Here is a 14,239-nt window from a genome sequence, read left to right as displayed (position 1 = left end):
TTTGGCGTATATTTTGCTTGATGGGGCTGAAAAGGTTTTAATTACATTTTTGGGATTCTCCTAGTCCTCTTCAAATTATAACACAAACACAAAATTAAGTTACCTAAACCAAACAAGTCTAAAAATAATTCATATTTCCTAATCCAAACACATAAAAAATTATCAAATACATCCAAGCTTACGTCAAATATTCTAAAAAAAAAAACATTATCCCTTCCGAACTGTCTTTCAGCATACTCTACCAAATGATTTATGGATTTGATTAATAATTTTTCTTTGATATTTTGTCGGACTCTGATTTTAGCAAAGAGAAGGATTATTATTGTTTTTGAAAATATAAAAAGTGGCCAAAAGAATAAAATATCATATGATAAAAAAATCAGAATTTATGTTGAAAAAATGTAGTTTTAGAATCTTGATTTTTTAGGATTATTGTTGTTGCATCTCCTTATATTACTGAAATGGCCGAGAATAGGAAGGAAATGCAATTACCATTGGCAATTCTAATTTCTAGCTCTTGCATTCCCGGTTATCTTAATTAGTTCATGTGACTTGTCGTTTAGTTGGAAACAAGTTATTCCAGGATTAGTTATCCTAAGATTAGCTATTCTGAGATAACTTATTCCACCATGTATATGAGATAACTTATCCATCACTATGATGTAAACTCTGAATCTCGATAATTGAAGTAGACCTTGTCAATCTTGGTTGGATACCCTCTTTGGACACACGTGTCTACAGAATAAAGCCAAAACTCATACTTCGAGAGTTTGACATACAACTTGATCTCTTCCCTCAGTCTCTGAAACACAATCCTCAAGTGTCAATCATGATCTTCCTCGGTTCTGATGTCATCAATGAAGACTATCACAAAAGAATACTTGTGTCATCAATGAATATGTAGCAACTCCCTTGTTTCAGGATACATTGTTGAGGATGCTGAGTGAGTGTGTTGGAAAACTATTCTCAAGGTGGTGGTGCGTCGGATACACCAGACGAGAGTAGGGGCTCAAACCCCAGAAAAGAAGAAAACAAACACACTTCTAATATCCCCTTCGTTCTTATTTATAATAAGAAGAAATGCATACTAGAAACGAAAAACATTATTCCTTGTTAAACTCAACTACTAATTCTTTCCTATTGAGACATCAACTTACAAAAAATGAAAACATACCAAATTCCCCGTTTTGGAAAACTCTGGTGGCGGTTTTAAAGAGACTTCTTATGCTTAACTTTTTGGGTAAGTCTTTGTAAGACTAAAACTTCAATTTCCCTTTGATCAATTGTGGACAAGTAACATCACGTTTATTTTTGAAGTGTGACAAATTGTACCAGAGCCAGTTTCTCCATCACCGCTTGACCCAAAAAAACAAACAAACAAACAAACACACTTCTAATTCGTCCCTTCCTAAAATAAATAGTATTGACTATCGTTCTTATTTATAATTAGGAAAATACCTACTAGAAACGAAAAACATTATCCTGGTTAAATTCAAATAATATTAAAAAAGCACTACTATATATATAAGATTCACAAACGAATGTTTATATTAAAAAAGGGACGGCTCAATAAAATGAAAGAGCTAAAGTCATAATTTTACAATGAAATCTTATGCCTATTTAATAATTTTTTATTTATATTTTATACTCCTAGCTTCTTAAAATGATAGTTAATTATCATTTGATGATTTTTTTTTTAATTGATAAACGTATAGCATTTTGTATATTTTATAATACATGAATAAACATATATAAATTGATGTACACTGCATTACACCACAAATGTTTAGGTAACTTGTTATTGATTATAGTTTTGAAAACATTTTCAACTAAGTCATTTATTACACAAAATATCAAAATTATCCTCGAAGTATTGAAAAATTGAAATAAGATTTCACCTAATTGAATATGTCAAATGAAGTATTATTTTTTATTTGTATAATCATAAAAATAGGTCTAAATCAATGTTATAGTAGTGATTGTTATGCTGTAGAAAATATTCAACGTTAAAACATGTCATTTTACATTTAATTATTCGATAATCTAATTAATTTGATATTGAAATGTCTAAGATGATACCTCAAAGAATTGAAGACAATTTTACAAAATCAATGTTAAAACGTAATTAATTTCAAATTGAAATAAATTAAACAAATTAAGAAGTAGAAAGTAACAACAAATTTAATTGTCTACAACTTTTATTTATTAATAAAATCAATTACTCTTTTAGAAAACAGTAAATTTTGAAAATAAGTGTATAAGAATTGCTAAAAAAGTTGACAACAAACTATTAAGGAAATTTCAATTAGTATTTAAAATATATATACTAAAGTGCAGATACCTTGTGCTCTATCAATCTAGTCCCAGTCTTTCCAGCAAGCGACTACAGAGTTGCATTCCTATTCACCTAATCTATGCATATCACTCTCTCTAGGAGGTTGGCTGCCTATCCTAGATCTACTACTCTAATGAGCAATGATTTTAGGTTTGAGCTACCGAATATTCAAACTAATTTAAATAATGCATTATTTAAGTCAAAAGCTCCTACTTTGTCCCCAAAATTATTACTCTACAAGATCCACACACCACACTCCTAGAAAAAATAGAAAAAACATGTTATCCTCGCTCATCGTTAATGTATTCAAATTTTTTATTTGTAGATTATATTCATACTAATTTAGATCTAGAATTACTAAGTATTTAATATACGTAAATGCATGGTTATACCTCATAAAATATTCCAAATATGGGTAAAGCCAATGTAGGTTAAGAAAATATTAACTATTGATGCAGATCAGGTTTATGGATCTATGCGGAGCGGAGTGAGGCAGATTGAAAATAAAAAAAAATTGTTATGCGGCACGGGAGAATAAATTTTTTATAGATTAAGCTCAACCCGTTCGGCTCCTGCCGCCACTCCGCACCGTTCCATTACCATCCCTACGGTTGAATAAGATGATTTTGTCTGGTACGTACACATTCCATCTTAATCTTATATTTTATGAAGGATATACAGACTAAAATTAAAATATTAGTAATCCCAAAACATTTTGGATTAACTAAAACTTATCCCGAAACAATGACAATGAAAATTGAGCGGAGAATCACATATGACAATGCAACCAATTACTGCTTAGTCCTATTTTAATTGTCGTTTTAGTTTATTTTAAATCTATTAAAAATATAATAAATATAAAGTATACTTTATTAAGTTAATCTATTTTTTTTCAATAACATATTGCTCTATTTTCGCTTAAATATTGTGCATTCTTCTTTAATACTAACAATAGCCAACTTCAAGGTTGAATTCCTAAAGTAATTATTATTTTAGGATCTTTTTTAAGATAAAGCAACTAGGAAATTAAAACATAGAGAGTATTATATTTTATTGTGCTATTGGCTGGTTATTTTATTTTTATTTCAATTGCAAAAAGCACAAAAAATCACACCAAATTGTGTCACAAATTTGGTGTATATTTTACTTGATGGGGTTGAAAAGATTTTAATTACTACTTTTTTGGGATTCTCCTAGTCCTCTTCAAACTATAACACAAACACAAATACCTAAACCAAACAAGTCTAAAAATAATTAATTTTTCCTAATCCTAGCACATCAAAAATTACCAAATACATCCAAGCTTACGTCAAGTATATATAAAAAAACATTATCCCTTCCTGAACTGTCTTTCAACATACTCTACCAAATGATTTATGGATTTGGATAAGAATTTTTTTTTGATATTTTATCGGACTTAGCAGAGAGAGGGATTATAATTGTTTTTGAAATAATAAAAAAGTCCCAAAAGAATAAAATATGATGATAAAATTCAGAATTTATATGTTCAAAGAAATGTATTTTTAGAATCTTTATTTTATTATGATTATTGTTGTTGCATCTCCTTATGTATACGTTCTTATATAAGGAGTTTGTATATTATGGATAATGATTGAATGCAATAACATCATCCAAAAATGTGTGCATACGTTCTTTTTTGTGACGCTAATCTTTACTTTGTGGTCCAAATATGAGGAACCCATTTTTTTAGTAATAAATAATAGAATTATTATAAGTTTTATTAAAAAAATTATATGATATTTTTTAATTTATTTTGCCTTACTTTTTTAGTTTGTTTTGAAACATTAAAAAATATTTCTTTCTTTTTTATTATATTTTAAATTTGACTTTCCACGTGATATCTTTAAGATCACAAGATTAAAAAATATTTTGGTATATACATATACATATATATAATTTAGTTTAAGATGATAAGTTTGTACTATTTATAGAAATCTTTTTTCATATAAAAGTGAGAAATAACTTCCATAAAAATAGAAGAATAGATTTTGAGAGCTCTGGCTAGTTGCCGTCTAATATTATATCTCCGGTATAATTATAAAATTTAGGGATATTTACAAAGAGTTTTAATTTCCTCTAAAAATTATATTAGTGGTAATTAAGCAAAGATTATTTTTGATGTAAAAATCCGACATGTATCTATTTATATTTTTAAAGAATCCGAACAATATAGCTCGTGAGTATTCATTCATTTTACACAATGTGTTGTTAGTTAAAGGTTTCAGTTACTTGACGAAATCATTCTTTTGCTCAAATAGGTTGATAGAAAATATACAAGTTAATTATGGGCAAAATACATTATTATGTGCATAATGTTTGATATCTATAACACTTACCTCTTCAAATACCAAATATCACAGAATTCGAAATAAAATTGCATTAGAGGATTGCAACGTTAATAATGAAGTTTGTTAATAGATGTAGGCAATGTACCATTAATACTGAAGTCTGTTACAAGATACTACATGATCTTCATCTTCTTAATTAGTACTATATCATATGAACATTCTGCATTCTCTTTTACTTGGAAGATTTGTGAACTTTACTTTTAGTTGACAACAAAATTCATTCTGGATTCAATAAATAGTAGCAAGGAGAATATATTTCAACTAAAACTTTATTATTTCTTGGGTATTTATCACAAAATATAGCTAAAGACTTAACAAATTACCTTCAAGTTTCCCCCTTTAATTTAGATCAGATTTTATCTTTGAAAATATATTTGCTTCCAAAAACATGATATTTGGGAGTCAAAATTCAGGTATATTAGTCATTTTAGGAGGTTCTAATCTCAAATACAGTAACAATAACAGAAGCAAAGTATTACTGAAATCCTCGAGAATAGGAAGGAAATGCAATTACCATAGGCAATTCTAGCTCTTGCACTCCTGATTGTGTTGATAAATTCATGTCCACATACTAATATGTATGTATTTTTTGCTTTTCTTTGTGTAACTTAAAAGAAGGGAACAATTACAGGGAAATAGATTACACATAAAAAAAAGGCACAAAATACTTGCACAATCATGAACAAAGTTAGCTCGATAAGTTTTTCTTGAATTCACCCCATTTTTCCCTCGCTTACAAGTACAAGTTTGACCCTTGGATAATCTACCTATGCACACATCTTGAACGTGAGGACATTAATATTCAAAAGATTTGAACTGAAATCTGCACACTTACCTCAACATCAGAATATAACATTCCACCTAACCTAATAGACCACAACAACGGCAGCCACTTGTTCGGAAGTCTAATGAATGTATTGAAAGCTCACACTTTGTCGAGTCAATCTGGTTAATAGGGATGCAATAGTGGAGAAACTCTAATGACCTGCTAGCCCCACAAAACGGTAACTGAAGTAGGTCTCATCTAGTCTCTAACTGCCTCAATCTTGGTTGGATCCACTCGAATATCCTCTTTGGATACCAGAGTATCCAAGAAATGCTATAAAATCAAGTCAAAATTTGCACTTTGAGAACGTGCCATACAACTTCTCTCCCCTCAGTCTCTGGAGCACAATCCTCAAGTGTGTATCATAGTCCTCCTCAGTCCTGGTGTCATCAATGAAGACTATCACAAATGAATACTTGTGCCATCAATGAGTATGTAGCAACTCTCTTGTTTCAGGACGCTGAGTGTGTTGGAAATTTTTTCTCAAGAGTCCTGGTGTCATCAATGAAGACTATTACAAATGAATACTTGTGCCATCAATGAGTATGTAGCAACTCTCTTGTTTCAAGACGTTGAGTGTGTTGGAAAACTTTTCTCAAGAATCCTGGTGTTATCAATGAAGACTATCACAAATGAATATTTGTGTCATCAATGAGTATGTAGCAACTCTCTTGTTTCAGGACGCTGAGTGTGTTGGAAATTTTTTCTCAAGAGTCCTGGTGTCATCAATGAAGACTATCACAAATGAATACTTGTGCCATCAATGAGTATGTAGCAACTCTCTTGTTTCAAGACGTTGAGTGTGTTGGAAAACTTTTCTCAGGAATCCTGGTGTTATCAATGAAGACTATCACAAATGAATATTTGTGTCATCAATGAGTATGTGGCAACTCTCTTGTTTCAAGACGTTGAGTGTGTTGGAAAACTTTTCTCAGGAATCCTGGTGTTATCAATGAAGACTATCACAAATGAATATTTGTGTCATCAATGAGTATGTGGCAACTCTCTTGTTTCAGGACGCTGAGTGTGTTGGAAAACTTTTCTCAAGGTAGTGGTGTGGCGGGTACACCACATGGTTCTCAAACAAGAGTAGGGGCTCAAACCCCATAGCAGTGTCAGGCTCCAATTATTCAGCCACCAGCAGATCCCCGCACCATCGTTCGAAGTACATATTGCTCCTGAGATAGTCCCAACAACGGACGATCTCCACACCGATAGGCGATAGTCCGTCCATATTTTCTCTTGAATTCACTAGTAAGTCGTCTTCACAGCTTCTCAATCGCCCGCCGCTTGACCCAAAAGAAGAAAAAAAAAAATCAACACACTTTTAATTCGTCCCTAAAATAAATAGTACTTATTGACTATCTTCTTATTTATAATAGGAAATACATACTAGAATTCTAACTACAAATTCTTTCCTATTTAGACGTCAACTTACAAAAAATGAAAACATACCAAATTCTACGCAAATTTGGTTTTTTTCTTTTAACACTTTTAATTGAAGGAATTTTCCTACAATAATTACTTATTCGATTTTCCTATTTCCTCTGCAATTATAATATTTTACCTTTTCCTATTCCTAACCCAACACGGATTCCCAAGATATATAGAATTAACTTAAAATATTAGTAAAATCCCAACAACATTTTGGATAGACTATATGTTATCCTGAAACAATGACAATGAAATATACAGTTTAATAAGCTAGAAAATGACTTCCTTCTTTTGTTTCAAATGCTATTTAAATTATGAAATCTTGCACCCCTTTTATTCTTACGCAATCAACTGATTGTCTTTCTGTCCAAAAACTATAGTAATACTAATTAAAACTAACCGACATAAAAAGTACCTTTAGTATCAAAATTCAAAAGCACGTAGAGTAGCCAGGCCATCAAGTTTGACACAAGTATGGAATATCTGGATTCTAGATAGTTTTGGGTCTTTTCCCCTTCCTACGTGGATAAATAAAAATTCAAGGTTTTGGGTCCCTTTCTACGTGGTTTTTACTGTTCACACCGAAAAGGTATTTCACGTTAAATTTGATGTCTCGTATGTTGATTTATTTTGCTTGCTCTTGTTGATTTGTTTGCTGCCCCAAACAGTATTTTTCTTGCATTAGTTTATCTTCTCTTGGTTCAAATAGAAAGCAAAGTTTGGACTTGAGTTTTCTTCCGCTATTACCTATAGTACACATTGTCTTTTCCAAGCAGATAACAGCTCCAGTGTAAGGGGTAATTAATTTCAAGCATTGATTACTGACATTGCTCGTGAATATCCATTCATTTTACACATTGTACTTGATCAATTTCACTCTATGTTCGCTTAAGTGAATTACGGTTGCGTTTGCGATGATCGATCTAACTTCGCGGAAGCGAGACTTGAGAGGGTTTTAACCTGCAATTTCGAGGTTGTACACCATTTTTCCCCGTTTTGGAAAACCTTTGGTGGCAGTTTTAAAGATATTTTTATGCTAAACTTTTTGGATAAGTCTTTGTAAGACCAACACTTCAATTTCCCTTTTGATCAATTGCGAACGAACGAGTAACATCACGTCCATTATTTTTGAAGCATGACAAATGGTATGAGAGCCAGATTAATTCATACCAATAGTCCGTTCATATTTTCTCTTTAATTCACTAGTAAGATTTCTTTTCGCAAAAATGATCTTCTCAGTTTCAACATTGCCGACCCAAAAATAAACTTCTAATTTGTCCCTTCCTAAAATAAATAGTTTTGACTATCGTTCTTATTTATAATTAGGAAAATACCTACTAGAAACTAAAAACATTATTCCTAGTTAAATTGAACAACAAATTCTTTCCTATTTGACATAATGCATAAACATGACCCTTAACTTAACGTCAGTTGATAACTATGACATTTAACTTTGAGTGTGCACAAGTAGACACTTACACTTGTATAAAATTGAGCAAATGGACACATTCGTCCTACATGGCACCCTACACGGTGTCCTACGTGTATTGTGCCATGCAGGACACTTGTGTCTACTTGTTCAATTTTATACAAGTTTAAGTGCCTATTTGTGCACATTCAAAGTTGGAGGTCATAGTTATCAACTGACATTAAGTTAAGGGTCATGTTATGCATTATGTCTTCTTATTTTAACGTGAACTTAAAAAATGAAAAACATACAAAATTCTACCCAAATTTGTTTTTTTTTTCCACCGCTTTGAATAGAAGGGCTTTCCTACAATAAATATAATTACTTTATTCGATTTCCCTATTCCTCTAAAATTATAGTATAATACCAACACAATATTAACTTACCTAATTAAACAAAACAAGGGTTTAAATATATTTTCCTAATCCAATACAAATTACCAGATTCTTCCATCTTACGTAAAAAGTCTATATATATACAGACAAACCTCGTACTTATACGGTTATACCAAACATTTTGCTCATACCTCATACCATGGCATACGACGAACGAAAAAGTAGCTCGTATTCTGTGTATACAGAGGGATTTCGATTCCATCCAACAGATAGAGAATTGATGAAATACCTTTTACATTACGTAATAAATAAACCGTTGCCTACATTAGTTCCAATTGATCAAGAAGATCTTTATTCAAAAGATCCATGGGTATTTTTTGATGGTAGAAAAGAGAAGACGATGTATTTTTTTACGGAGTTGAAGAAAAAAAAGAAAGAAAATACGAGATATGTTCGAAGTGTTGGAAGTGGTTCATGGAAATCACAAGACAAAGGCAAAGCTGTAATTAGTGAACGAGGTTCGATTTTGGGATACAAAAGAAGTTTAAGGTATCAATGGAAAGCGTCAGAACACGATGGACAATGGCTCATGAAAGAGTATTCAATATCGGATGAAGTTAAAAAACAATTACGTAAACGAGTACGTGTAAGTTCACCATAATTCATAATTCTTGAGGTTTTTTATTTAAAAAAAAGAAATTGGTATAATCATTCGATATTCGATACTTGCTGACGGAGATAGGGGCTCAAGGAAGTTTATCCGGAACCCCTATGTTGGTATGTATAGATTTTCTATTTCTTTGTCCGCGTCTTTAGTTTTTAATATGTTGATAATTTGGGTTTCATCTCGAGAAATGCGTCACTCGTCAATGAATAGTGTGTGATCCAAATTTAATTGGATCCGTGAATAAATTTAGCTAGGTCGCTTCTCTTATGTATGGATCGGTTTTTTTATTGGCCTTTTAGATTTCGTTTGTTCTACTTGAAATAAAGTTTTCTAGTAGATATAGTTTTTTTTTTTTTTTTGGTTCATTTTTGGTGCATAGTATATTAATTCCAAATTTTTTTGCAGGACTATAACAAAGAAAATTACGTACTTTGCCGAGTGAAAAGAAAGAAAGGGGAAGACGATCCAATTGAACAAAAAGAGACAATTGAAACTGAAGAGCTCAATGCTATTATTGATGATCCTCTTAATGGCGTATTAAAGCCTATAGCAACATTGAATCTGACTCTCTAAGCTTGTAACATCATTGAATCTGACTCTCTACGATTCTTAGATGGACTACTCTCCACCATTTTAGATAGCTTTTAGTATTAGTTTTCAATTCATTGTAACATTGTAAATGAATACTAATTCATTCCCATTGTTTATAGTGGAGATACATCATTTATAATAAAGATACACCATTTTTTATTCTTTTGTTTGAACATTTAATGTAACTGAAACTGAAACACGTTTTATATGGTCACTGCCTCTCTGCCGGCCAAGCTTCTTTCGAAAAGCATATATTATTTAGCCGATGGTATATCCAGAATAAGATGGGATGGAATTGGAAAAGGAGTCGTCCAAAAACCAGTCAATTTGGAAAAAAAGGGATACATAATTTACCACAGCTTCCCTCCTGCACAACATCGGTATGACGAGCTCAAAACTTCTAAGAGAGGAAATGGATACAAAAATTAGAAGATCAGCCCCAAAAATACGCTTATCTTTGTGATTAAAGAGCTAATTTCCCCCTTTCTGCCATTAAAGCAAAATAACCCCAGTAAAGAGACCAGTAGATGAACTATACATGTGACAGTCCTTTGTCATACATAGGCTATTTACAGATGATTGCAGTACTATGTGGTTTTTGGGCAGGGGAAATTTCTCAAGTGTATTAAAACTCGATGCCGCTGTTCAACTGAATGGAGAAGGAAGGCCTGCCAGTGTTGCCAAGAGGGGTTTCCACCTTAAGAACCACCCCTGAGCTTCCAACGTTTCCATTCCACTTTGACCGCCCAAGCTGCATTTGCACAAGAAAAAGATTTATATCATAATAAAGTACAAAAAGAAAGAAGCAGGAACGTAGGTGGAGGGACAAATAAAAACAATAAGAGTTGGTGCCCGGCAAAGTGTAACTCCCAAGAAAAAAAAGGGAGGGAAAATTTCAGGAATGACTCACAGCTAACGATGCAAACGCAGAAGAGTGTGTTGCAAGTGCACAGCCACAGATGATATTTAATCCCTCCTTTAGAGAATGTGTGATGTCTGCCTGCAAACCGGGGCTGCTCCCACCAAATGTCGGGCATGCACTGATAGTGTAATGAGAAAAGAAAATGATTAGAAGGCGACTGATAAAACTTGTTTCCACATTAAAGAAGGAAGAGATGAACGATACTTATCAAGCTATAAGTGACTGTACATGTAAGCAGAATGCAAGTGCAACAAACATAATTGCCACATCACAGAGAAAACCAGGAAAAGGCTATGACAATTGAAGATTTCAGCCTCACATGAAAATATAGAAAACTTCTAACCAAAAAACTCCACAATTGTGGCGCAAACCTCTCCATATTTACTAATGCCACTGCACCATCAGATGTTGATGGCAACACCATAAAACAGCAGATAGCAGAAAAATTCAGTGAAATAAATATGAAGCAGCAAGTATTACCTTATTTGAATGGTTGGCCTATACATGAGGCCAGATCTCTTCCAAGCTAATGCCTGGGTAACCCCAAAACTAAATGATTTGTCGGGCCAATGCATCATCGGTGTAATGCATGTTCCCCATTTATTCTGCATATAATAAGTGAAAATATTGTTCTTAAATAAAACACCAGGAAAAGTGGGAAAAGGTACAGAAATCATTGAATGTCAAATACTTCCTCACATTAAACATCACCTCACCTTGCAAGAGAAACTGAACTTGAGATCCCCCGGGTATTGACCCTGGGCTTGAAGCAAACCTCCACATAGAGGTAAAAAGGCACTGGTGGACAAGCCCTCCCCAGATACGTACGTTATTTGACCATTTGGAAACTGCAAGTCCATAAACGACTGCAAAATAAAGAGGTTCAATAAGTTGCTAAGAAAGAAAATACATTTTGAGTAATTAAGCTTACAAATCCAGAAAAACAACAGTGTAGAAAAGCATCTGAGATCAAATCCTTGTGAACTAAGTCTGCTACCTAAGTGGAGAATGGTCACACACCCAACTAAGTTTCAAAACTGGAAAGAAACGATTACCAGGTTGTCCACAAAAAGCATCTAGAGATTCTCTGCACGAGAGAAGTTATCGTGCTCCCTTAAAATACTGTTCTTGCTTGTGTATAAACTTAGCATGATCACCAACAAACGAGTTAACGAAGATGAATACTTCAACACCGCATCCTGAATAAAATAGTAGGCTTGCACGTCACCTCTAATCACTGGGTCTCTATTCTAGCATGTGCTAAAATGTAAAGCAGCGTTGGGAATTTCGCTCTAGGAAATTACTGAGACGAAGAAAGTATCATGAGACAAATAACTGTTTTCTCCAGGCCTTCAAAAATTTAGGACATCATATATGGCTGAGAGATCTATCAAAAACAGCCTCTCTACCCCCACAATGTAGGGGTAAGGTCTGCGTACACAGTAACCTCCCAGACTCCACTTGTTTTTGTTGTTGAAATGTGGCTGAGGGTATGTAGTTAGTGATAAAAAATTTAGATCAAATCAAGGCAACTCAATAGATGTGTTGAAGGATTCACAAATGGACATATAAATTGCGCTGCTGCATTTCTGAATTGATTGATGAACACCAATCTTCTTCCTTCTCCTATAATGAGCAATCTACACTATAAGGGCTCGTTTGGTGGAGGGATTAAAAATAATAGTGATGGAATAAAAAAAATTTATGTTGTTTGGTTGCCATGTTTGGGATAACTTATCCCACCATTTATATCATAGTGATGGGATAAGTTATCCCATATACATGGTGGGATAAGTTATCCCAGGATAGCCTGGGGTTGAAGAAGGTCCCAAGGGTTCGGTTGTTCGCCGATTCAAGCTCGGCCTTGTTCACCCTTTCAGCTAAGTATCCCGCCTTTTCCTATCTGGGATAACTTGTTTCCAACCAAACGACCCCTAATAGTATAATGGCATAAGAGATGCAAAAAGAAGTTCTCAACTAGTTACGGCCTAGACCTGGAGACATTGGAGAAGTGGAATATCTAGGCGAATTGCATACTTATTATAGAGAACCATATATTGCCGCAGGTTCTCTACTTTGTATATATCAGTGGTATACCAGGACTTCCTGCCTATCAATGAACTATTACTTTATAGGTAAGAAAAAGCACCCTCAGGTCTGAAGAATGTCGAGTATGACTATTATTTAGTAAATGAAACTCTAATGCAATAATATGGTTTTTCCATAGCACCTGCCGGATTCTTTTTTATTTTTTATTTTTTGGGGGGATTCAAGCAGCAAAACTCGCGCACAACAAACAAATCAATTACATAGGTAAGAAGAGAGAGCACACCATCTCATTACCTTCACCAGAGCCCGTAAACATGACAAAACAAATAAGAGGTACAACCTCATCCAACAAAATCATGGGTCACTAGACTGTGAACAATACAGACATAACAGGAGAGTGCCGCAATAATCATCACCTCAACAATATGTGAACTAGAAACTAAGGCAAAAATTTCAACGATGCACAAATAGGGAAGAGTGACTGAGAGCTGACTAAACCAAAGCTTCAGACCCAGGTTAAGAACTAAGCTTTTCAGATCTTTCTGGAAAAATTAAAGACTTAATAGAGCGTGGCCGCCAGGGGAATGTTACCAGTTATGTCCTCAGCTAGCATACAGTCACAGAAAGCAACTCTCCAATAAAGAGAAGTATCATGCGCAAACATGATAAAAAAAATAAGAACAGGAGCAACCAAAACTCCACAAAACTAGCAGAAATACGAGTAGTGTACATGAATATAGAACTCCACTTACACAGGCCAAAGGATTAAGACAGATCATCGACATAAGAAGCCACCTTCGATGTTTCGACCACACAGCTGGACAAAGCGAATGCATCCCACGCTGTCCATTGATCAAAAGAGACAAGTAAATTAATGTAATTATTATACACACAACAAATGTAAAAAATGAGTCATTTTGGTATGCAAGGTTTCTGAAATCATTCAGTCAATAAGGTAATAATTTCTTGACTAAATTTGGTACACAGGGACAATCTCAATCAAGCAGGCTTGGTATTAAAAATGAGTTCATGGCATCTCATCTCCAGCAGAGAAGATAAACCATGTGAAAATTAGAGATATTATATTCACATCGGTACCCTGCTTCAAGACTGCCAATCACTTGAGACAAATCTGATTCAACAATTACACGTACAATGAATAGAGAGACTAGAGTCTGTACATCAGAACATACTACAATGCAACCAGTACTAGTATGCTCCCCCCCCCCCCCCCCCCACACCA

The 14,239-nt window shown here is 33.6% G+C and overlaps 1 protein-coding gene across 1 annotated transcript in view; it reads right to left on the bottom strand.

Moving 5' to 3' along the window:
* Positions 1–10,426: 10,426 nt before the first annotated feature.
* LOC102585938 (uncharacterized) overlaps positions 10,427–14,239 on the bottom strand; it is a 7,420-nt gene continuing 3,607 nt past the window's right edge. The window contains exons 3-7 of the mRNA XM_006348262.2: positions 13,749–13,838; positions 11,664–11,813; positions 11,428–11,552; positions 10,936–11,065; positions 10,427–10,776 (exon numbers count right to left, since the gene is read on the bottom strand). Coding sequence (XP_006348324.1) covers positions 10,651–10,776; positions 10,936–11,065; positions 11,428–11,552; positions 11,664–11,813; positions 13,749–13,838 — 621 coding nt within the window. The 3' untranslated portion in view covers positions 10,427–10,650. The remainder of the gene's footprint in view (positions 10,777–10,935; positions 11,066–11,427; positions 11,553–11,663; positions 11,814–13,748; positions 13,839–14,239) is intronic.

This window comes from Solanum tuberosum, unplaced genomic scaffold (genome assembly GCF_000226075.1).
Source record: "Solanum tuberosum cultivar DM 1-3 516 R44 unplaced genomic scaffold, SolTub_3.0 scf00096, whole genome shotgun sequence".
Taxonomy (NCBI): Eukaryota; Viridiplantae; Streptophyta; class Magnoliopsida; order Solanales; family Solanaceae; genus Solanum; species Solanum tuberosum.
This window is presented reverse-complemented; position numbering and strand designations above follow the sequence as displayed.